Genomic DNA, 25,978 nt, shown 5'->3' on the forward strand with positions numbered 1-25,978 from the left:
GAGAGTTTGTGTGATGCAGGGAGAAGTGAACAGAGTTCAAGGGGTTTATGTACTCTCATGTGCAGACTGCCTGTAGATACATACAAATGAAGCCTCATGCGTGTCTGCACATTTTTGATGTTATACAAATTCCAGCCACTTCTGTGGAAGTCTGTCTTATATGCCTGTGCACTTCTGTTAGCCTAGTATTTTAATTAGGGCCAAGCCAAATTGGGCTGTGTGGAATGCTGATTGGCTCCATACCTATGGTTGGTTAGAGCATGGTGTTGATAATGCCAAGGTTGCGGGTTCAATCCCTGTATTGCAGTCATAGGCAAACTCGGCCCTCCAGATGTTTTGGGACTACAACTCCCATCATCCCTAGCTAACAGGACCAATGGTCAGGGATGATGGGAGTTGTAGTCAAAACATCTGGAGGGCCAAGTTTGCCTATGCCTGGTGTATTGGGTAGATCAGAGATGTTCAACTGGTTGACTGCAATCGACAGGTAGATAGCCGGAGTGATCCTTGCTGATCACAGGATTAAATCAAGCGTGCAAGGAATGTTGTCACTTCCCACCCCCGGCGCTATATGGCAGGTAGCAAGCGCTCGGAATGATGCCCGGCTCAGCCTTCCTATTAACCGGGCGGTCATTTGGCAATCCTCCCTGCAAAAAGCTCAACAACTCTGGGCAATCTTCCCCCAGAAAAGCTCAACAGCTCCGGCAATGGGTAGATCACTGCCAATTTGTTTAATACTTGGAGTAGATAGCAGTCTCTTGGGAGTTGGATGTGTCTGGGGTAGATGAATATTCTTGGATTGCAGGGGGAGTAATGTACACTATTCTCTCATATAACCTACGCATCATTCCAAATTTCAATTTTATTGCATTCCATACTTTTATAATGAAAATTTAGAGAGCAGTAGAGAGAAACAAACAAACAGAATTGTAAGCATTAGACACATTCATGGAGGAAAAGGCTGCTAATGATTATGTTCTACCTTCACTTTCGGAGGAAGTATGCCTCCGAGTATAAGTTACGGGGAATTTACAAGTGGGGAGAGCACAGTTGCACTCAGATCCTGCTTGAGGGCTTTCCATAGGCATCTGGTTGGCTGCTTGGAGAACAGGATGCTGTACTAGGTTGGCCTTTGGCCTGATCCAGCAGGTCTCTTCTTATGTACTTACGACTACCCCACTCTGAAGCCGATCTCAGTTGGTGGGCAGGCTGATGATGCTAAATAAACACAGTCTGGTACAGGTGCTAAGGCAGCAGAAGACTTACAGGATGGGGCTGTAAAACAGCCACTTAGAACTCTGCAGAATGGCGTGTGGAGTGGGAGTCTTTTCCCATAATAATCCCTCAATAGCTCATACATCTCTGTTTCAAGTGGACTTGGGGAGAATCCAAGGATGCACATTTTCTTCTGGGTCAATTGGATGCAATGTGCTTGGCCTTTGAAGCCCTGGGGGAAAATTATGTTTCATATTTTGATACCAAACATGCTTTTGCCACTCCACACATCTATAAATACAGATACACGCTTGTATCTCCCCTCCCGACTTACTTTGTTTTGAAAGCTTTAATGTTTCTTGTATACCACAAATGGTGCTAGCAAAATGCCCCCCCTCCCAGCGATGTATTTATCTTTCTTTGCTCATTAGCTGAAAAATGACACAGAGAAACCTCAGACTTCTTTTTCATAGTGAGAACAGCCATAGAGACTTCATTTATAGAAGGATGTGAATGAACCCTATTCATGACCATATGGACTCTCGGTACCAAAAGGACTTTGTGTGCATGACAGCTGGTGAAAAATATATAGAATATAGTTCTGGAACAGGGACGCTTGTTCTGTACATTTTGAGTTCACTTTGTTCCCTGATTATGTTGGTAGAGTTTTATTACTTGGGATCAAGTGCTATTTCCATGTTATTGGAAGAAGCATCTTACCGGTACATCATACACAGAGGTACACAAACATTTTTTTAAAAAAAACAGTAGATGTAAAGCCAGGGATGACTTTCCTGTGCTGCCCCAGATGTTGCTGGACTACAACTCCCATCACCCCTGACCATTGACTATATTGCCTGGGACTGATGGGAGTCGGAGTCCAACAACCTTTGGAAGCCACAGTTACCTCCAATATTTGCACATATGCCCAGAATGTCTGTATGTTCTAGACCAGGGTTTTCCAAACTTGGATCTCCAGCTATTTTTGGACTACAACTCCCATCATTCCTGACCTAGGGATGATGGGAGTTGTAGTCCAAAAACAGCTGGAGACCCCCATTTGGGAAACCCTGTTCTAGACTCTGGAACCAGGTGGTGAGGCAGCTCTGGGAGAAGAACAGGGGTTTCCTCATGACTCTCACAACCCTTAACAAACATTCCAGGGTTCTTTGAGAGAAGCCATGACTACTTTGCACCCTCCTTACCTGGCTGGAAGGTGTCTTAGAACTTCGATAATGCTTCTTCATTGCCTGGATGGGGGATGGGGAGAGGTGTTTAAGTCCATACAGATAACATCCTTGTGCATAAATGGAAAATTTAAGTCATTTCTCCACCCACTTTTTCCTCTGGCCACACCCACTACTGGCATGTGGCCCTTGGCAGGTCACCCAGAAGGGAATGTGGCCCTCAGTCTGAAAAAGACTTCCCCAATCCCTTTAATAAAGTATTAACATGCTTCTGATATCCAGCTTGGCTGCGTCATTCGGGAGGTTTTTCATGTCGTTTTCAAAGGCAGTCCCATGTAGAGCACATGACAGTAATACCACGATATGACTCTAGTATGGGTCACCATAATTGTAACATCACCTGTGGTTCCTAGTGAAACAGACTACATGATTTTTCCATGAAATGGATTCTAAATGGGAAATGGATTATAGAATAGACCAGAGGTTGTTCGCTTTGCTTTGGGGGTTCATATATTTGTTTCCTTTTGTTGTATGAAAGAGGCATATTTCTAAGCAGCTCTCTGTCTTGTCTCTTCCTCCTCCCACTCTCTTCCCTCACTTCACAATACATTGAAAGAACATCTTTAACATCGGAAAGTGTCATGCAAATCGATTCCTTTGCCAATTCCTGTATCCTCTTACACCCCCAACCGCATGTGCTCTCCTTTTGAGACCTCCTAGTCAGAATTAATAAGAAAACTGCTGTTTCTTAATACCTACATTTCCCCACCCCTAACATTCTGTGTGCCCATGCAGCTATTTTTATGCAACCCACCCAACCCCACCCTGTCCCCATCCCTAGTGGTCTCGAACACGGAAAAGTCTTTGGCCCAACTTGCTGGAGACAGTTTACTTACTGTGGCAGACCCCAGGCTAGATTGAAGCTGGTGATTGGCAGATTAAAGCCCTTTCCCTTCAGATGGATGTGACTGGCTTCACTGTTCAGGTCTCAAATTCCCTGCATTCCAGGTCCCTTTCTGGTCGCATTTACTACTTCCCACTTCCTAGTCAAGCAATGAGGCTGTTGTCGCAAGTCCAGGCAATGGGAAGGGCCAAGGGACTTTTCCTTGTCAATATCTGTCCTTCCACACTTCCATTCAATCTCCTCCCTCCCACCTCCACCCCATCATTCACACATGCTATAGGTTGGCCTGCTGCCTTTCTGAGGAGTGGCCCATTAATACCTCAGGGCCAAAGCCGGTGCCTGCCACTCTACTCTCTGCCTTCAGTCCAGCCATCATGACAGCATTTTTCCTTGGCTTCCTGATCTCTGTGCTGCTGCTCTTTCAGGAGCAGGGAGTTAATGGGGTCCCTCCTCAGCTGAGAGGTAAGTGATGCAAATGAATGAGCTTGTCAGTCCTCTCCAGTCCACCTGGGCCAGCAGGCTAGGGCAACAGAGAAGGGAATTAAAGCATAGCAAGATTTGTGAATTGTGAGAAAATGCATGCATGCATGTCGGTTGGGTGAGAGTGTGGAGTGTGGATATTCTCCTAGGGCAAGGACACTTGCAAGGCTCTGTTACTGCTTGCTTCTTTATTTTGGAATTAGCAGCTGAGATGAAGGCACACACACACACACACACACACACACACACACACACACACACACCCCTAGATCTAACAGAGCAGCAATATTCATTTTCCTAGTACACACAAACATGTCTTGTTCTCAGACTTTGCCTGTTTCAGATCCCAGTACAAGAGATTTCATTCTTGAGTGAGTCAGGTGCTTCTGTGGGGAAGAACATCTTTTGAGAAACGAGTCATTCAGCTAAGGTTGCAGTCCTAACCCCCATTCCCTGGAAGTAAGCTTTATTGGATTCAGTAAGGCTTCTGAGTATGGTTCTGCACTTAGGCAGAAAGAACCAGATGCACAAATGTAAGATGGCTTACTAGCAAGGTCATCTTCTCCACGCAGCATGTAGGACGCATAGTAACAAATCACCTGGTCATTTTTTTTCCTTAGCTCAGTAAAAGGGCATCTGATTTAGCTTTGCTCAGAGGCAGAGCATGCAAACAGTCCTACATCCAATCCCCAGTATCTCCAGGTAGGGCTGGGAGAGAAATTCTGGAGAGCCACTGCCAGGCAGTGTAAACAATACACTGATGCTAGATGGACCCATGGTTGGGCTCAATATAAGGCATCTTCCCATGGCTATTCTATGAATGACAGCAGCAGTTCCAACAAAGGATCTGAGCAGGAATGTGAGTAGTTTGAACATGACCATCCTTGAAAAATTATTTCCGTTCACACTGATTCAAATGTTACATCTAATTGTCTCATCCAGAAAACCAGGGATGCAGCAGACAGACATGTGTAGGCTATATCCATAAGTGGCTTCCAGATGAGATAGCTAAAGGGAATTCCTATCTCAGAGTCAATCTTGCATCAAATACCAGTGATGCCCGTGCTTTCCTGTCCTGCTGTTTTTTGGGCTTTCCAGAGACATTCCAGTGCTTAGCATATGGTTACTAGGGAAATGCCAATATTTGCATGCAGAAGTTCCTAACTTTGATACCCAACATTTCCAGGTAGGATGAGGATACACTCCAGTCTGAAATCCTGGAGAGCTGCTGCCAATCAGTGCTGGCAATACTGAGCCAGATGGATCAATGGCCTGACTCAGTATAAAGCAGCTTCCACTATCTGGCTCTCCAGATCGTGCTGAACTATACCTATCATCATCCCTATTGGCCGTACTGGGCAGGGCCAGAGGCGCCAACTTTCAAAAAAATTTGTGTGGGCCCGACATGAGTCATGCGCGCAACGTTGCGAGGAGTCAGGGGGTGGAGCCAAACACAGCAGCAGCACAGCCCCAGTGGCCAGCGGCTCTCAACCACCCCCTCCCCCTGCCACACAAGGGGAAGATGGGGGAAGCTGGCCCCGGCCAGTGGCAGCAGAAGCAGCAGGAGGAGCCGTCAGTAGCCAAAGCCGTGCCATGCCCAGCTCTGTGATCACCCTCCTCTGCCCTCTGAACAATGGCCACCCCAACCCCCTCAATAAAAAAATGCTGGGGAGCCCAAAGTGCCTCATCTCTAGGAGTTGGTGCCTATGGGTAGGGCTGATTGGAGTTGGAGTCAAACAGCATCCCTTCTGCTCTAGATGATCAGCATAAAGCTTTCTCTAATCACATTTTAGCTTTTCTAGAGGACTTATCTAGAGGGAGCATTTCTAGAGGACTTATTCTAGAGGGAGCCAGTGTGGTGTAGTGGTTAAGAGCGGTAGATTTGTAATCTGGGGGACCAGGTTCGCGTCTCCGCATGCAGCTGCTGGGTGACCTTGGGCTAGTCACACTTCTCTGAAGTCTCTCAGCCCCACCCACCTCACAGGGTGTTTGTTGTGGGGGAGGAAGGGAAAGGAGAATGTTAGCCGCTTTGAGACTCCTTCGGGTAGTGATAAAGTGGGAAATCAAATCCAAACTACTCTTCTTCTTCTTCTTCTTCTTCTTCTTCTTCTTCTTCTTCTTCTTCTTCTTCTTCTTCTTCTTCTTCTTCTTCTTCTCCTCCTCCTCCTCCTCCTCCTCCTCCTCCTCCTCCTCCTCCTCTTGTAATCAAAAAGCAATAAGAACATTTCCAATGTAGGAAATTGTCTGCATGCATCAGGTAAGGGAATTTTGCTTTCAGAAGGGGCCAGACAGATGTCTGTGGCTTCTCAGAAGTGCACTCAGTTGATAGCAATCTCCTGTCCCCAGATGCAGGTTACTATGAAGAATACTTCCTCTGAACATGGATACCTGTAGTGGTCATGGGTGACAGACATAGCTAATTTAGTTACAGGGATGGTGAAGTATGGTGGTCACTTCCAGGTTTTTTTGTAGGAAGGGGTCACCCACAAGACTACAGGAGTACTTCCTCACTCCTTCATAATGATGCCATCTGAACACAGGCAATGCTTACAACCAAGAAAGGCAACCCTAGAAATTCCCCCGAAGCATGTCCAAGTGTACACCTTTCAGATGATGGTCTGAAAGATTGCAAAGATTTATCCCAGTTCTCTTGATTTGACTTACTTAGTAGATCAAACATTAGCAAAATAAAGCAAGGTTTTAAAATAAGGAGGAGGATGCTAAGGTTGCAATCCTGTGCCCTCTATATACCTGAGACTCAACCTTACTGAGCTCAGTGGAGCTTACTTCCAAATTTATTTCATTTTTCTCAAACAGGTGTCCAATGTAGGACAAGACCTACAGACCTGCTCTTCATCATTGACAGTTCCCGAAGTGTGCGTCCCAATGAATTTGAGCAAGTCAAGGTCTTCTTGTCCAAGGTCATTGAGTCACTTGATGTGGGACAAAATGCTACACGGGTTGGCGTCATCAATTATGCCAGTGCGGTCAAGAATGAGTTGTCCCTCAAGACTCACCGTACCAAGGCCAGCCTGCTGCAAGCTGTTCGCAAGATCGAACCACTCTCCACTGGGACCATGACAGGCCTGGCTATCCAGTTTGCAATCAACAGAGCATTCAGTGAGGTCGAAGGTGCCCGAGTGAGATCTCCAGAGATTAACAAGGTATGGAAACTGTGTGGACTTGCAAGAACCTTTGTGCCTCCTGTTTCTAACCTTTCTTGCAAAAATATAAGCTTGGATAAATAGCTCCTGCTAAATGGAATAAGCAGGCTAACTAGGCAGATATGGAATGGGTTGATTTTATGCTGCGTCTGGAGCTGGGGGAGAAATTTGATTCAGTTTGGCTTTAAAAGTGAACCTAGCTAATTCACATTTCCTGAAACAATATGGGAACAAAAACACAGCCATATTTCTTTTTTTAAATTTTTTTTTTAAAAATTCATCTTTATTAGATTTCAAAAGCATAACAAATTAAAATCATAAAGTCATAAAGTCATACACAATCATACAATCATACACTTATTCCCAATCAAAGAAAACAAACAAAAGAGAAAAAAAAAGGAAAGGATAAAAGAATTACCTTCCGAGTCATTTCCCACCGCTTGTCTTCTAAATATCTTTTTAAAAATTGCGTTGCTTCATTTATCATGTCTATCTTAATTTTGATTAATTTTATTTTATCACACTATTATTTTCCAGATTCCGATTTTCCTCATGACTATCTAATTTAAACAGATCATCAACTCTGTTTTGACACCAATTCTTTTGAAATATTCCTCTACCACTCCCCATTCCAATTTAGATTTCTGCTTAGAAGTGTTTCGAATTGCTGCTGTCATCCTCTCTAGGTTCATAAATTCTATCAATTTTAATTGCCATTCTTGGATTGTGGGTAGATCTTCCTTCCTCCATTTCCTAGCTATCACTAGTCTCGCTGCCACACTCGCATACAAAAAAATATTTCTTTTATTCTCAGGAATGTTTTCTGGAATAATGCTCAATAATAAGTACTCTGGTTTTTTTCTAAAAGTCAATCTCAACATTTTTTTCATTTCTTCATAGATTTCGTCCCACCATTTATATATTTTCCCACAGGCCCACCAACAATGATAAACACAGCCATATTTCAACGTTTGGACTTCTCTGAATTTTGCAATCAATTTCTCCACCTAAGCAATGTGTACAATAATTACTGCACGGGGTTAAATGTGCATAGAAATGCATGATTTTAGGGGAAACTGCTTTGCAAAAACCTGTATACTGGGAGGAATTAGCACTAAAATCCTGATGACTTTTCATGAGGACTTCTTTTTTATTTTTAAGAATTACATACTTCTGTGGCAATGTGGAGAATGGAACTTAAGAATGGAAAAAGGAAAAACTGGAACTGAAATTGACAAATTTGCTCATTCCTGGCTGTATCCCTACTCTACACCACTTTGAAATTGTGGGTTTAAGTGGTATATAAATTTAAAAAATGAAGTAGTAAATAGCAAAAGATAAAAGAAAGAAAGCAGAAAGCAACTTCTAGGATGAACTTTGCTTTCTGTACATATTTGAAAAATATAAGTTTGGAAAGACAGCTGATGAAATAAAATGAAATAGGCAGAAATTTTGGCCAACAGCTCTGTGGAAAGCTGGGGACAAAGAATCTATTAGGGAAAATCCTTTGTCCCGTCCCGTCCCCTAGTGTCTGCTTACTTCAGTTTGCCCGTTCTTTGTGGCATGAATTCCTGGGAGAGGGATATAATTTCATGCTTGAATGACTGTTTGCAGTCATTTTAATTCACACTTTTGTCCCCACAATGGCCCCCGCTACACCACTTCTGTTTTCTGCTTATCCAATTATTTCCTAATTTCAGCTCCAGGCAGACTCCCCTTGCCAAAAGCAACCTGGGTTTTCCTTATCAGAATGGCCCTTATGTAGAACAAGGTAAAAAGTATGCCTAAGTCAGGCCACAGCTCTGCTTGGGTTTTTAATTTGACCCTTCTATGGAATACCAGTTTTGTTAGGGGTGGGCCATAGTTCAGTGGTAGAACACGTGCTTTGTGTGCAGAAGGCATCACATTCAAACACAGGTAACAGGTGCTGGGCAAGCATTTCACCTCACCTCCTGGAGACAGAGTCCGTGCCAGTGGAGCGAATTAGGGGTGTGAAGTCTGTGACCCTTCAGAAGTCACTGAACTCCAACACCCATCATCCTTGACCATTGGCCATGTTGGCAGGGGCTGATGGGAACTGGAGTCCAACAATATCTGAGAGCCTATCCCTATCACTGGAGTAGACTAACAGCTCAACTCTGTATGAGGGCAGCTTCATGTTTCACTTTCTGAAAAAGCTGGAAAGACATTTGAGTGGAGCTCTGGAATGTCATTAAATTCAGATATCCACAGACTCTGTCCAAAAAAGGCCCCCCTGATGAACTCATCTGAGCAGTTCAAAGAGATGATTTTCAGGGCACAATGGCTGCTTTTAAGTCCAGTCTTCCAATTAGCATTTTGACTTCTTTTTAAAAAGTTGTTCTGTACAAGTTATCATGGAAAAATCTAATACGAGTACAGGGAGGTGAGAAAAAATGGGGAAGTGATAAGCTAGGAAATGGGATAAGATGAAACAGTAGCTGTTTACACAGGGCTAAGTCAGGCTACATTATTTTGGTGCTGTGGGGGTGAGCTACCAAAAATGAGACACAGGAAGCTACTTTAACTCAGCATTGCCTACACTGACTGGTAGCAGCTTTCCATGGTTTAAGGCAGAGGACATTCCTGACCCTAGCTGGGGACACCAAGGATTGAACCCTTTTGCATGCAAACCATGCACAAAACATGCTACAGCTCTCTCCCAGCTGTGAAAGGCAGTGACTTTTAATCAGGAACACTGTGCAAAGGGAAGGGAAATATGCCTGAAAGCTGGACATGAACGCAGCAGGAATTCTCCCCACTTGAGACTCCCAGGTATTAGACCCCACCCCTGCCAGCTTCTTGCTATGCAAGACAGGAGCAGAAGAACAATCCCATGATTTGGAAATAGGCAGCCAAGATACCCTTTACACAGATTGGCATCAAGTTGCTCTCTTGAATATGATATAAAAACTCTGCCCCAGTGAGTTCTGCTGCACTATTCCCCCCTCCTCGATCCTGAAATGTTTAGGTTGATTTTTGTCCAGAAGGTGTTGTATACAAATATGTATTCGGCTTACAAGAGATGCCTATTTGCCATTCGTTCATTTGTTCGTTCGTTCGTTCATTCATTCATTCATTCATTTATTATTTCCCTTTCTCCCCCCCCCCAATATTATTTGTCTACCACCACTAGCAAAAGAAAAGGATGCCACAAATCTTGGTTGTGCAGAATCTAGATATTAAAAAGTGATATCATTGAGGGGTCACCCCTACATCTCAGTTTTGGGCCCTGAAATCTCTGGGATGCTTCCGGCCATTTATCCAGTGTGCATTTGAGTAGATGGGGAGAAGCTGCTGCCACCATTGCCATTTTTAAAATTAAAGTGTGGAGCAGAGGTATCAATGGCCAACTTGGCTAGAAAAGAGACCTCCTGGAGGCGGTTGGAGGATGGATGGTGGCTAATGGATTGAGGTTGAATGCTGACAAGACAGAAGCACTGTTTGTGGGGGACAGGGGGCGGGCATGTGTGGAGGACTCCCTGGTCCTGAATGGGGTAACTGTGCCCCTGAAGGACCAGGTGTGCAGCCTGGGAGTCATTTTGGACTCACAGCTTTCCATGGAGGCACAGGTTAATTCTGTGTCCAGGGCAGCTGTTTATCAGCTCCATCTGGTACGCAGGCTGAGACCCTACCTGCCTGCGGACTGTCTCACCAGAGTGGTGCATGCTCTAGTTATCTCCCGCTTGGACTACTGCAATGTGCTGTATGTGGGGCTACCTTTGAAGGTGAACTGGAAACTACAACTAATCTGGAATGCGGCGGCTAGACTGATGACTGGGAGCTGCCTCTGAGACCATAAAACACTAGTCCTGAAAGACCTACATTGACTCTCAGTACATTTCCGAGCACAATTCAAAGTGTTGGTGCTGACTTTTAAAGCCTTAAACGGCCTCGGTCCAGTATACCTGAAGGAGCATCTCCACCCCCTTCGTTCTGCCCAGACACTGAGGTTCAGCTCCGAGGCCTTCTGGTGGTTCCCTCAGTGCAAGAAGCAAAACTACAGGGAACCAGGCAAAGGGCCTTCTCGCTAGTGGCGCCCGCCCTGTGGAACGCCCTCCCATCAGATGTCAAGGAAATAAACAACTGTCTGACTTTTAGAAGACATCTGAAGGCAGCCCTGTTTAGGGAAGTTTTTAATGTGTGACATTTTAATATATTTTTAATCTTTGTTGGAAGCCTCCCTTCTTTTTATCCTTCGGATGAGAGGGGAATTGCACCTGGTGCTATCACTCATATGATCATTGCCTTCTTTGATTGCCTTCTTTAATTCATTTGGGGAGTAGGAGAACAACTTTGCAGCTGGCTCTGTGCTTGCTTGGCTGGAGAAAAGTCAGCTTTGGTCATGAGAGGAAAGGGAACTTGATAGAAGGAATAATGTGCGGTTGCCCAGAAATGCTTTTATTTATTTATTTTACTTCCACTCAGTACAAACTCAAGTCACTTCTTAAGCAAAACCTAATGCTGCTGCCATAATGACATTTACTCCTGGCTACATTTTCATTTAATGTAGCAAGAGTCTTGCATTCTGAAGTTAATGGAGTGTAAGTGACTTTTTAATAGCTGTGTTATAGATACAACCAGTGCTTTTTCTTTCTTTCTGGGCGTACTCAAGGTACGCAGCACCAGCATATTATTTTCTAGAAGAAAAGCACTGGTTAAAAGTGTGGCAGTTACTATAACAATTTCATGGTGAGTACCGACACATTTTATTCTAGAAGAAAAGAGACTGGATACAACTCTCCAATTATGTCTCACAGGAGGCTGACTTAGACTGAATCAGACTATGGGTCCATCTAGGCCATGGGTAGGCAAACTAAAGCCCGGTGGTTGGATCCGGCCCAATAGCCTTCTCAATCCAGCCCACGGACAATCTGGGAATCAGCGTGTTTTTAAATTAGAATGTGTCCTTTTATTAAAAATGCATCTCTGGGTTATTTGTGGGGCATAGGAATTCATTCTTTTTTCTTTCTTTCCACAAAATATACTCCAGCCCCCTACAAGGTCTGAGGGACAGTGGACCGGCCCCCTGCTGAAAAAGTTTGCTGATCCCTGATCTAGGCTAATGTTGTCTGTACTTCCTGGCAGTGGCTATCCAGGATTTAAGAGAGGAGTATCTCTTGGGCCAATAATGGGAGATGAGCGCCGCAACCCCAGAGTCAGTCATGACTGGACCTAATGATCAGGGGTCCCTTTACCTTTACCTATCTCTTGGGAAAACTGCCTTGGGGATGCAGTGTATTGAACCTGGGACATTTGGCATGCAAAGCCCTTCTCTGGATGGCCATTCAACCTCTGTTTAAGAACCTCCAATGAAGCAGAAGTGGTAGATTCTCATTCACTGGGTTTTTTTTTTTAAAGAGGTTGGAAGACCACCTGTTATGGATTCCTTAGCTGTAGTTCCTGCATTGCAGGGTATTGGACTAATTAATGTTGGGGTCCTTTCCAACTCTGCATTTTTATGATTCTGTGATTCTATATGAGACTAAGCTTTGCTTGGAGCAGACCTGCTGAAATTAATGGACCTAAGTTTCCCACGTCCATTAATTTCAGTGAGCTCACTCTGAGCATATGGGTAACACTAGACACAGCTCCAAGTTAGCTGAGTTAAACTTCAGTCACGTTGATTTTAATAAGAACAAAGTTCAGCTCAATCTGCATCCAACTCATTGCCTTCTATGTGTGCCATCTCTGCTCCATAAAACCTTAATTCTTGAACTTAAATAAGAGTGATGTGTTGTCTGCATTTTGGTGAAACCCAAGAGCAGATTTTTAGGTGGATTGTTTTTTGAAATGTGGAAAGCAGCTTCCAGTCTCTGTTTTCAGGTTTTCATAACCTGCAGGGTGAAACATTCCCAGACTGTATTATTTCCCCTTTTTACAGGGATAGAAAAGGTGCCGAAATAAAGATATTGTTACATAAAGTTGAAGGGGCCTTTTAGCTTGCTGAAAGGAACTCTGTGGACTGTGGAGGTCTTTGTCCTTTAGGAGAGCGAAAGAGCCCCATCTCGGCTGACAACCCCTTGCTTTTAAACCCATTGAGTTTAAATTTCACGGTGATATGGCTTAAGTGTATTCCAAGCCATTAGGTTTAGCATAATATCATTTTATGAAAAGACAATATACAGCATTGTGTCTGCCGGGTTGGCCATGTGTTCTACTTTCGAGAGGACAGCCCTCTGTTCAGAGGCAGCCTCTATTTGAAAGGCTGCTCAATTCAAGTCCACCTTAAACATAAAGAGCAGGATTATGCACAGCTTCCCCCCTGCCCCCTCCGCAATCTGGTTCAGGGTTCAATCTAGTGTTTTGCAGTACGCCCAACATGAGCTGGGACAATCCAGGGATGAACCAACACAGATCCGGGCCCCAAATCAATTTTTTTTTTGGGGGGGGGGCCTTGCAGAGTCATGCAGTTGTTAGGACAAAAGGGAGTGTGGAATTCTGGCTAGCTCAGAAGGTATTGCATGTGACTTTGCAGTTTTCCTCCGACAGTGGAAGCAGAACACAGCCATTGTGGCAAGTTGCTGTTGCCAACCCTCTCTCTCTCTCTCTCTCTCTCTCTCTCTCTCTCTCTCTCTCTCTCTCTCTCTCTCTCTCCCCCCCCCCGCCCCCATTTTCTGCCATGGTTTCTATGCTCACAGCTGCACCATACATTTAAAATACACTTATACCACCTTAACAGTAATAGAGAATCCTGGGAACTGTAGTTTGTTGAGAGTACTGGGAATTGTAGGTCTGTAAAGTCAGTACCCTTAAGAAACTATAGCTCTCAGGATTCTCTGGGGGAATCCATGACTGTTACAATGGTATAAGAGGGCTTTTAAAGTATGGCATGGATGTGACCTACGCCTTTAAGAAACATAGGTTTACATAAGAAATTGAACATGCTCTTTAAACTTTGTGGCTCCTTTCCCTAATGGCTATAAAGAGATAGATGGAAATTTATGGAAGGAATATCCTGGAAGGATCCCGGGGGAAGGCTGCTCCTTAGAAGGCTACAGTCCATATGATGAATATGGATATACTATTAGTAAACTGCTTTTTCCTGTGTTGTGGGGTATGAAGGAAGTTGACTTTTTCCTTAGCTGCATGAGATTTCAACACCCAGAAGAAATCTTCCTTTAAAAAATTGGTCTGTTTTCTGATCTGTGCCAAAATGAACTGGAAAAAGTGACGAGACCCAGATTTACCTGCCCTGCCAAGAGTTTGATTCCCTTCCCTTCCCTCCACTCCCCCCACCCCTGGTTCCTTTTCCTTTATGTGTTGCGTTTTTTAAAACCATGTAAGACAGCAAGCAGGGGGCAGTCTCGTTTTAACTATGTAAGCCACTCTGGAAAGCTTAATGGCACATGCTTTAAATAAATAGTAAATAAATTTCAATTTTTTTGGGGGGGGGAATCACACACATGCGTGTGGAAGACAAGATTAGTTGAAACTGCTGTTTAAAAGTCTCTGTCATATTGTGGAAGGCTGGTTGTGATTTGTTTTAACTGACAAGTTGAAAACCACCCCCACCTCTCTCACACACACATTCTGTGTGCAAAGGAAGCCCTTCTACTTCGTGTCTCCCCCACCCCATTAGTTAAATAAATGGCTCTCTCTTCTGGCAAACAAGGGGCATTGCACTGTGTGCTATGATCCTTTATCAGTTTTATGGAGCAAAATACAGGGTACATTGTAGCCATATGGCGATGAAGCCTTGAATACAATGGAAAGTCCCATTGGGAAGTGTGGTTTAAAATAACCTTTTTTAAAAAAAAACCCAGAAGCTTTCTTATTAGGTATTATAGGAGTGGACCTACCAAAATTACAAAAGAATTTGTTTATGTATGCAACAACGGCCGCACAGACATTATTAACACAATATTGGAAAGAAGAAGGTGTCCCATCTGAAGAAGATTGGCAAATTAAACTAAGGGAATATGCTGAGATGGCAAAATTGATGATGAAATTAAGAGGAAGAGATGATATTGAATTTAAGGAAGAATGGAAGATATTTATGGCAAATATACAGAAGCAATGTACACAAGTTAATACATGAGCAGGGTTTTAAGATCACTTTTATGAGAGGATAATAGGTGATTTCAATATGTTACAAATTGAACAATAGACATGCAGTATCTGGACAAACAATAGAACCAAGGAAGGGATTAGAGGGAAGTCAATTTGTTTTATTTTGTTTTTGCATTGTTGTTGTTTTTATTTTTGTTATTTTTGGAAAATAAAAAAAAGTTATTTAAATGAATGAATGAATGAATGTGCCTTGTCTTAAGGCATAGAAGGGAAGTGTGGTTTGCATGTAAGAAGGGACAGGACAGGAAAGAGTGCATAACCCTCCCCTTGCCAGTTGCTTTCAACTTGAAACTAAGGGTTTGTCTACAATAGATGGCATGCGGTGAAATTTTTCAGAGGGGAACAGTTAGGGCCAGAGGCTCCAGCTTGTGAGGATGATTAGGGGCTCCCAGACATCACACACATGAGCATTGCACCTCCCTCACTAAGCTGGGCAGAAGCTTCCCAGGGCTTTGGAAAGGAGGTGCTATGCTTTAATACTTTAGGGGACTAGCCTAGTCCCCTAGTCCACTGACTGCACACAACTGATTCACACTTAGCTTTTGCCCCATGCTGTCTAGGCACAGGTCCATGCTTTAAAGCTGTGTGTCTGAGTGCATATATATATATTTCAAACTGCTAGGTTGGCAGGAGCTGGGACCGAGCAACGGGAGCTCACCCCATCATGGGGATTCGAACTGCCGACCTTCTGAGCGGCAAGCCCTAGGCTCAGTGGTTTAAACCACAGTGCCACCCGCGTCCCTACACACACACACACACACACACACACACACACACAATATTGTCTGGAGGACTTAGAAGGCTTATAAACACACTTTCCAAGAAACGAAAAACCATGTGACTGAAGTCTAATGTGCAATTTATCCCTAAACAAGCAACTGAGCAACGTGGGGTCTTAGGTTTAAGCAGGTTTAACTAGCGTTTGCATTTATATTTGGTGAACCATTGGCATCCTTAAAGCATGTGGCTGCTCTCATTTTTAATTCTTATAACATAAAATTCCAACATATGACTATCGCCCACTATTTCTCTTGTCTCCAAAGGTTACCAAGGCTGAATCCTGTACTCCCTTACATGCACAGTTGGATTTGTATAATATTCTGCTGTAAGAACTAAACATAGCTCTGTCATAATATATGCAATGGTGTGTGTTCCTGGTGGTGTAGACACAATAACTTCCATGACTGATTGTTTATAGGAAATAGGATCATTATTGGTCCAATTAAAGGTTGAGCAAGCTGAGTAGAAGAACTGACTCTGATAGCATGATGTGCTTCAGCAGGGGTCAACAAATGTTTTCAGCAGGGGGCTGGACTATATTTTAAAAATAAAAATAAAAGTGATGCAAGAGTACCACAAGCCCCAGTGGCTGCTTACCTGTGTCTTGCGAGCGGCAGGGATTGGTGGCGGGGGCAGTGGGACGCATAGCTGCCAAGTTCTCCCTTTTTTAAAGGGAAATTCCCTTATGCTGAATAGGCTTCCTCGCGAGAAAAGGGAAAACTTGGCAGCTATGGTGGGACGATGAGCAGCACGCAAAAGGGCTCCAGAGAGGGGCTGCTAAAAACGGCAGCCGCTTGAGCGTTGCTGCTGCTGGCACCAACAAAGCCCAGCCCCCTTCCTCCTCTAGGCAGGGCAGGGAGAAGCCAGGAGGAGGGAGGGAGGAGGCATCACCACCGCTGCTGTGGGAGGGAGAGGGAAAGAACACACACACACTGGCGATCCACACGGCGATTCCCGGACCATCCGCGGGCCAGATCCAGAAGGCAATTGGGCCTGATCCGGCCCATTGGCCTTAGTTTGCTGACCCAAGTGCTTCAGGATATATGCCAGGCATCCCCAAACTGCGGCCCTCCAGATGTTTTGGCCTACAACTTCCATGATCCCTAGCTAGCAGGACCAGTGGTTGGGGAAGATGGGAATTGTAGTCCAAAACATCTGGAGGGCCGAAGTTTGGAGATGTCTGATATATGCCATCCAAGTGAAGGTAGAATTAGAAAGGTTGGGACCAGGCTGCCTGAAATACATCTCCCTATAGGAACTTGCCTAGGTGCTAAGATGCTCAAGTGAGCACTATCTCTTGGTCCCATCAACATCAGAAGCCTGGTTGGTGGTGACTCAAGAGAGAGCCTTTTTTGTAGCTGCTCCCATACTGAGAAATTTCCTCCCAAGGGAGGTGGGGTTGTCTTCCTTCCTGCTCACTTTCCACCAAAAGGCTAAGACCTTCCTATTTTAGACAGACATTTAGAAACTAAGGAAACTGAAATTCACTCTTGACTCCGTACATAACAGAAACTAAGGAGCAAACTAAGAAAATTGAGGAGCAAACAATACTGATCATTGGGCTGCTGCCAGGGCAAATTTTACTTTAACTGCTGATTTAAAATGTGTTGTGATGCATTTTAATTATTATTTTCACTAGTTTGCTTTATTACTTTGAATTTTGTAATTGATGTTTTGAACCATTGCAAGCCGTCCTGAACCCCAGGATGTAAATATATTAATAAAATAAAACAAGCAGTACTGTGTGCTTACCTACAGGTAGCCATTGTAGTGACAGATGGACGCCCCCAGGATGGGGTGAAGGATGTATCAGCGAGGGCCCGAGCTCTTGGGATTGAAATTTTTGCCATTGGCGTGGGCCGTGTGGACATGCACACTTTGCGGCAGATGGCCAGCCCACCTCTGGATGAGCATGTGGATTATGTGGAGAGCTACAGTGTCATTGAAAAGCTGACCAAGAAGTTTCAGGAGGCATTCTGCGGTAAGTTATTAAGGAAGTCTTGTGCTGCAAAATAAGAGGTTGCATCCAACATTAGTCAGAGCAGACCCATTGAAATTAAAGGGCACAACTTATGAAACTTATATGTGGCAGACCTGTAAAAGGGTAAAAGAGTATTGGGAAACAATTCATAATGAATTGAAAAAAAATGTTTAGAAGCAGTTTTTCAAAGTCCAGAGTCATTCTTGTTGGGGATAACTCAGATGGAAATTCCCAGGTGTTACAAAAGGTTATTTATGTATGCCACTACTGCGCCCCGTGTTTTGTTAGCCCAAAAATGGAAAATGAGTGAGGTCCCAACTAAAGAAGAATGGCAACTTAAACTGATGGAATATGGGCAACTTTCAGACACAGAATAAGAGGACAAGAAGAACATACGCTTAAAGAAGATTGGAAAATGTTTATTGAATACATGGGGGGGGGAGAAATTGTGGACTTGAAAACGTTGGCAGCATTAAGATAAATTCAACAGTGTAAATAAGTTTGATGGATGCAATAATGGAATACTGAATGCTTTAATTTGTGTAAAATGTGCAGGGATTTATGTTGTTCAAAATGAACCATGGAAAGAGAAGAAGGGAAGTCATTGATATGTTAAGGTTGTTTAAATGAATATTTTTAAATTGTAAAACAGAAAATTAAATAACACACACACACACACACACACACACACACACACACACAGTCATACCTCGGTTTAAGTACGCTTCGGTTTGAGTACTTTCAGTTTAAGTACTCCGTGGACCCATCTGGAACGGATTAATCCACTTTGCATTACTTTCAATGGGAAAGTTCGCTTCAGGTTAAGTACGCTTCAGGTTAAGTACTCTGCGGACCGTCTGGAACGGATTAATCCACTTTCCATTACTTTCAATGGGAAAGTTCGCTTCAGGTTAAGTATGCTTCAGGTTAAGTACAGACTTCCAGAACCAATTGTGTACTTAAACCGAGGTACCACTGTATGAGGAAATTAAAGGGCACCACTAACTTAGGGAAATTAATTTCCATGGGTCTACTCTAAGTAGAACTTGGTTGGATACAACCCAAGGCCCAGAAACCGTACTTACCCTCAGCACAAGAAGCAAATATGTACATTGGAAATTACCAAACAAAAGAAACTCATGTAATCCACTTTTGGTACCAGGCTTCACAGAGCATGTATTTTGGACCACAACTCCCATCAGTCTTCACCAGCATGGCCAATAGTCAGGGGTGATGGGAGTTGTAGTCCAAAACATCTGGAGGGTGCCAGCAGGGCCTGCACAAGGCATTTTCCCACTGTAGGCAAAATGCCCCAACACCACCCCAACAATGATGCCATCCCACTGCAGATCCAGATCCTCCCACCCCCCCTCTGACCCCTTTCTCACACCCATGCTTCTGCCAGCGCCATCACCACAACTATACCCTCATGGCCACATGTGCCCGCACAATCAAAATAGTGGATGGAAGTGTTCCAATGCCTTTGGTTTCATAGAATTCCCGAGCAACGTCAGGTACTTTCCGCCAGTATAAATATATGTTTTAACATCGCATGTTATTATTTTGCAGCTGTGTCAGACCTGTGTGCCACTGGAGACCACGATTGCCAGCAGATCTGTGTCAGTACAGGGGCTTCTTATACCTGTGCATGTAAAGAGGGGTTCACGCTTAACACTGATGGGAAAACCTGCAGTGGTAAATAATGTTATTTTCAACTTGGTAGAGTGGGCCAATGTTTTGAATGCATGCAAATTTCGACATTCGGGAAGCATGCCTTCTTCCTGATCTTAATCTCAAGTTTGCAAGCATACATGTGACACGAAATATGCAGGCTGTTTAATTGCTCTTCATATCCCTCCTTGGCACTGCTCGAGGGGTTCATCTGGAACCGTGGTTTTGGTCACCAGCGGTTGTAGATGACATGCCTTAAGAAGGGTGTTGCAGACCAGGGATGGGGCACCTCCAGATGTTGTTGGACTCCCAACTCCCATCTTCCCAAACAAGCATGGCCACTCTCTAGGAATGATGGGAGTTGTAGTCTAACAAAATCTGAAGAGCCACAAATGCTTCATCTTAACTGAGGACAGATGGGAATGAGTTCAGAGGAGGCCAATGCAGGAATATGGAAAACAAGTCATATGAGGAAAGGTTGAAAGAACTGGGTAGTTTTAGGCTGGAGAAGAGAAGGCCACAGGGGAACCTGATAGTACTCTTCTAATACCTAAAGAGTTTCCGCATAGAAGAAGGCAAAGATTTGCTCTTTGCAGACCACAAGAGAACAACTAGATCTAATTGGCTTAAGTTAAAAATGGGGGAGAAATTAAATTTTTTGTTTGCATTTTCGTGAGAAACTAATTAACTCACACTTTGAAATTTACACTTATCCAAAAGTTGCACTGCAGTTCGCCAATGTATAAAAAATGCATTATATCAGGGAAAAGTACTGGGAACAAATCTTGCAGGGGGGACAAGATGCCCTTAGTGAACCTTAGAAGTAGTCCAGATATTTTGGACTCCAACTCCCATCAGTCCCAGCCTGCATGGCCAAGATTAGACATGATGGGAGTTGTAGTCCCAGAGAGTTTGGAGAGCACTACATGCGCTGCCTCTGCACTAGACTCATGAGCTGCATATTCTTGCAATGTTCTCTCTCCTTGAGCACATTGGGACACTTGTCCAAGAAGCAGGTCCTTTCCTCTAGTTTAGACCATATGCCCATGCTGCACAGGGCGGGCACACTCCCGAGGGGATGAGGCATGCTCCCGAGGGGGGTGGGGCGCAGAGGGTGCTCTCCCAGGCACAGGATAGTTGATCGGGTGCATGGAGCAGCGCATGTGCCTGGCAGCTGGTGGGGGGGGAAGCAAGCCGCTGGTGGTGGACATTTGGTGCGCTGCCCGTCCGCGGCTCCCAAACCTCCCCCAGCTGTCAAAACGAAGGGGGAATGGGGGAATGCCGCCAGCAAAGCAGTGCAGCTCCCCCCCTTCCCTCGATGGCTCAGCAGCTCGGGAGTTGGGGGAGGTTCGGGAGTTGCAGGTGCTCGGATTGCCAAATGTCAACCCCCCTCAGGGATGACAACCAGGGCGGACCGTCCCCACTGCACCCCCTTGCTCCGCCACTGGTTTAGACCACTTACATTGCTTCTGTGTCTCTTAAACAATCATTTCCTTGGACTTCCATGTGCCAGGAGAGTCATAGGTAGGGTGGATTATAGGGCCTTATCTGCAATGAGGTGATACAAGCAGCTCTTTCTCACAGGGCCATGGGCCTGCTGCTGCATGAATGCTTTGTCCAGAGCACTCCCTGTAACACCTCCTTTCCCCCTCCACAAGCATAACTGCATTGCTTGCGTCACTTCTGGAATCCTCAAGTAACCTTCTCCAATGGCCTCCAAAGAGCTGTAAAAGCAACAAGGAGTATAAATCGCCCAGTTTAAAACTCTGCACCAACTTCCCCTGGCAGAACAAGGGGACCACTGAAATGTATAACCTCCTTGAGTAAACTTTAGAAAAACCTATCCAGTGGCTGAACTAGGAATAGTATCCAATAGACTCAGTTTTGGAAAGCTGGGATTTGGGAAGGTTCCATAGCACAAAAGAGAGAGAAGTAGACTGGATCAATATCTAACATCTCGAATGCATGCCAGTAGAAATGACTTTCCTTCATTTCCTTTCTGAGAATTAGTACTTTCAAGAGCTGATGCTTACATAGCCTTTGAGTCTCCCTTGTGCTTTGTATATCTGAGCATCTCATTTTCAAGGGACTGGAGGGGGTCAAACAAGGTGAGACGTAGATTATGGGTGCAGCTTCTCCCTGATCCAGATTGGAGTTCTGACACAGCGTTGTATTATATGGATGACTTTAACACTGCAGCTGGGCCAAGGTCCTGTCTGGATCACACTTTATTTCTGTGCCTGCTGTTTGCATTAGAATGTAAGCTCCCATTTGCCCCAGTGGAAGCTTTTGGTCTAGTAAAAACAAGAGCCTTGCCCCCCCCCCATCTAGATTGGGATTGCATCAGAGGGCAAAGGATTAAAGCCTAACTGCAACCAGTATGGATTGGGACCTGCTTGCCTGCTATTTACCATGGAAATCAATCACACTGGCCTAATTTACAGACTTTCCAAATGTCCCTGTTTTCCAGGGACAGTCCCAGGTTAACAGAAGCTGTCCCAGTTTCTGATTTGATCCCAGAATGTCCCGCTTTTCCTTAGGATGTCCCTATTTTCATTGGAGAAATGTTGGAGGGGATGGAATAGGATTTTCCTACTCTCATCGGAGAAATGTTGAAGGGTAGGAACTTAACCCACTGAGCTTGATGTAACTAAATGGGACTGGGAACCTGTGGCCCTTCAGATGTTGCTGGGTTCCAGATCCCATCATCTCTGACCATGTAACATCTGGAGGACAACTGTTTCCTTATATCTGGAATGAAGAATGTTGACTGAACCAGCCATGTATGTTTGCTAAATTCAGCCTTTAAAACAGGGATGGGGAATATCAGGCCTCAGGGTTATATTCAGCCCCCCTTCTGTGTCTGGCCCTTGAGACTCTCTCCAGGCCACATACCCTTCAGAGACACAGTCCTTCACCAACCCCACCATGCAACTGCCTTGAGTGTTTTTGCCTGGTTGCGAATGCATTCTTGAACTCTGGGAAAGCTTTTTGCTTACATGGATGGAGTATACAGATGACTGTGTGAGCTCCTGTAGAACCTAAGGCTATGCAACTGGTCTAGCTGAATCCTGGATCCTGAAGTGATTTGGGCCAATCTTAGTTGACCTGAGGTTCAGCTGGAATGAGTTAAGGCAGCCCTAGATCACCACTCAGAGCAAGAAAGGAATGTGGCCTTTGTGATTGAAAAGGGTCCTCCTCTGTTTTAAAAAGTGTGTTTCTTTAAATGAAAAAGATGACTAGCTCCAGCTTTCTGGGTTTCTTCTTCTTCTCCCCAGCCTGCAGTGGAGGGGGTGCCACGGACCTTGTCTTCCTGATTGATGGGTCAAAGAGTGTGAGGCCAGAGAACTTTGAGCTGGTGAAGAGGTTCATCAACCAGATAGTGGATTCCCTAGATGTGTCGGACAGGAATGCACATGTGGGCCTGGTCCAGTATTCTAGTTCAGTAAGACAGGAATTTCCCCTGGGGCAATACAAGAGCAAGAAGGACATCAAAGCAGCAGTGAGAAGGATGTCTTACATGGAGAAAGGCACCATGACTGGCCAAGCTTTGAAATTCCTAGTGGACAGTTCCTTTGCCATCTCCAGTGGTGCAAGGCCTGGAGTCCCCAAGGTAGCAATTGTCTTCACTGATGGCCGGTCACAAGATTACATCAATGATGCTGCCAAGAAAGCCAAAGAACTAGGTAGGTTTTCATAATTTAGTACCACTGTTTTGCGATGGCCTGATTAAGATATAATGGCCTGTATCCAACATTAGTCATACTTGGAGCAGACACACTGAAATGAATGGACATGACTAACCTAGTTCCATTAATTTCAATCAGTCTCCTCTGAGTATGTCTAATGTTGGATACAACCCAATGATCTCAGTCTAATAAACCATGGTTTCTCAGACCAAGAATGAGTGTTATACATGTGTACTCACTTTCCCCCTTCCCTCCTTCTATCTCCTATGCACCAGTTTGCAAGACTTTCAAGGTTTATTAAACCAGAGTTTCCCACTGTATCCAAACCAGAAAACTGTAGTTTCTAAACTAGGGTATGCAAGTGGGGTTATATTCTGGTTTCCTTGTTTATAAACAAAGATTAAACCACAGTGTGGTGCATTAAAGACTGAATGCTAAACCATAGTTTAAGGCTACATGAAGGAACAGAATTAGGATTCAGGGTCATACATTCTCCCCTCCTCTCCCCACTTTGCTTTGAGGAGAATAGAAGTGTGTGTGCGTCCTGGTTTAAAGGATCCAGGAAGGTGTTTTTTTTTGTTAGATTTGAACTGGGGAAACTGGTTAGTTCAAGCTGTGGTTTGTTAACAAGGCAGGATAAAAACCCACTTTTAGTTCACACGTACTGTAAATAGAAACTCCGTTTAGTTTAAACCAGGACACAGATACTTCTGATCCCTTCTTTGTGTCAGAGGAGGAGAGTACAGCATGTGAGTCCACAGCTCATGTTTGCTCATTCACATAGCGCTAAACCATGGTTTACTGCCGTGTTCCTCAGCCTGGCATAAAAGTATTGGTTGTTCTTTCACAAAACAGACCAGCAGATTAGCAATTCTTGCTTGTTTCAGGTTACAAGATGTTCGCTGTTGGAGTAGGCAATGCTGTTGAAGACGAGCTTAGAGAAATTGCCTCAGATCCGGTGGCAGAGCATTACTTCTACACTGCTGATTTCAGAACCATCAACCAAATTGGAAAGAAACTACAAAGTAAAATCTGTGTTGGTAAGGAAGGTCATGCCTGGTATGTTTACAGCACAATCCTTTAACCCTTGCTACCCTGGCAAATAAATGTACAACATGAGGCACAATAACTACTATGGCAGTACAGCCTAGCGACACTACAAACCCATACAGTCTATTGGCAGGGAGCAGTATGAGCAGCAAGGGAGGTTCCTCTGACTCAGCCTTCCCCTCTATGCTGCCCTCCAAATGCTTTGGACTACAACTCCTATAATCCCCGAGCATTGCTCATGTTGGCTGAAGGTGATGGGAGTTGTAGTCCAAACCATCTGAAGGGCAGCAGCAGGTTGGAGAAGACACAAGCCCTTTGTTCAAGAAAAAATGATGGAGGAACAGAGTCAACACAAACACACACAAACACACACACACACACACACACACCCCTTGGATATATACTGCTTCACTGGCAAGAAATTCAGGGCAGTACATGTGTCTTTAACCATTATCCTAAAACCTCTGTGAGCTTTCTGGTGATAAGAACTGTTTGATAGTGGAACAGACTCCCTCAGAAGGTGGTGGACTCTTCTTCCTTGGAGGTTTTTCAGCACAGGTTAGATGGCCACGTGTCTTGGATGTTTAGTTGAGATTCCTGCATTGGGTTCCCTTCCAATTCTATGATTCTAAGTGCTTCCACTGATGTCCAGCCAGGACAATCTATCCAGTGTATGATTCACTGAACGGCTTTGTTTTCTCTTCCTCAGAAGAAGATCCATGTGAATGTGAAGCCATTGTGAAGTACCAGACAAAGGTAGACAACCTCATAAAGGCACTGACACGGAAACATATCCTTTGAGAGTATTTGGAAAAGAGCGTATTTTAGGTGTGTGCTGAGTTATTTATGGAAGGAATAAACTTTAGGTTACTGGGTGAGCCACCTGTCTGGGAAATCAACTAGGTGGCTGGATGGTAACGCTTGTTTTTCCAGGTAGGTTCATCAGTTGATAGGGATGGTGGGGAATTCCTACAAAAAGGGAAACAATCAGAAAATGCTGATATTTGTTTATTTGTTGCATATCCAGAACAGAAATCAACCCAGTGAATATGGCCAGTATTTGCTGTTGTTTTTAACAGGTTATATTTGCCTTCTCCATTTCCATTTTGTTTCCTTTGCATTGAAATGAATGGGGTGGAATAACCTAATGACAGCGATATAGATGTAAATTTGCCATTGCAGACAATAGCATAGCTTTCGGTGGAAGATGAACTGCAGTGGAACGGAAACATTGCTGCATGCATCGAAGACAGGGTGGAATGGAAAACTATGTCTTCTTACATCCCTAGTTGTAAAGGGGGGTGGGCTTTTCTCTCTTCAGTACTGATGCAGAAGAGGAAAGTTGAGCATTTGCAACTTTCTCAATTCTGCATAACAAGTGGCTCTTGCTAAATTCCCCATTCCCCATAAGAGCCGGAACATGCAGCAGTACTCAAGAGTACTGAGCTCAGGAGTACTGAGCTAGATGTACCACTGGGTCTAATGCGGCTTCTTGCATTGTGTCCAACTATTCTGAGCCAGCACTATTTGGGGGGATGTTTTTAAAAATCCAACTGATCTAAATCAGCCTAACCCTTTCAGAGGCTTTACGTCTCCACACTTTTCTGAAATAACCGAGGACTATTCCTTAATTCTTGCTCACTGGAAGCTGTGTCGAAGAAGCTTGCCGCCCTAGAAAACAGGATCACCGTTTAAACAGTGGAATCATTTTGTCTCCTTCCCAATGGGCAGGTCTTCTCCAGTGCTGACTATACTTCTTTTTGAGA

At 44.3% G+C, this 25,978-nt stretch overlaps 1 protein-coding gene across 1 annotated transcript; it reads left to right on the top strand.

Annotated features, from left to right (window-relative positions):
* Positions 1–3,670: 3,670 nt before the first annotated feature.
* MATN1 (matrilin 1) lies at positions 3,671–25,013 on the top strand. The gene is made up of 7 exons (XM_035120965.2): positions 3,671–3,768; positions 6,604–6,950; positions 17,580–17,802; positions 19,372–19,497; positions 22,752–23,159; positions 24,050–24,202; positions 24,922–25,013. The coding sequence occupies exons 1-7, from the start codon at positions 3,681–3,683 to the stop codon at positions 25,011–25,013; spliced, it is 1,437 nt and encodes a 478-aa protein (XP_034976856.2). The 5' UTR covers positions 3,671–3,680.
* Positions 25,014–25,978: the final 965 nt, after the last annotated feature.

This window comes from Zootoca vivipara, chromosome 6, assembly GCF_963506605.1.
Source record: "Zootoca vivipara chromosome 6, rZooViv1.1, whole genome shotgun sequence".
In the NCBI taxonomy this organism is placed as follows: domain Eukaryota; kingdom Metazoa; phylum Chordata; class Lepidosauria; order Squamata; family Lacertidae; genus Zootoca; species Zootoca vivipara.

Excerpts from the sequence above, each read along its gene's own strand:
- MATN1 (XM_035120965.2), top strand. The coding sequence starts at position 3,681 with ATGACAGCATTTTTCCTTGGCTTCCTGATCTCTGTGCTGCTGCTCTTT. Across the intron at positions 3,769-6,603 it reads GGTCCCTCCTCAGCTGAGAG|GTGTCCAATGTAGGACAAGA; the intron begins GTAAGTGATGCA and ends TTTCTCAAACAG. Across the intron at positions 23,160-24,049 it reads CAAGAAAGCCAAAGAACTAG|GTTACAAGATGTTCGCTGTT; the intron begins GTAGGTTTTCAT and ends TGCTTGTTTCAG.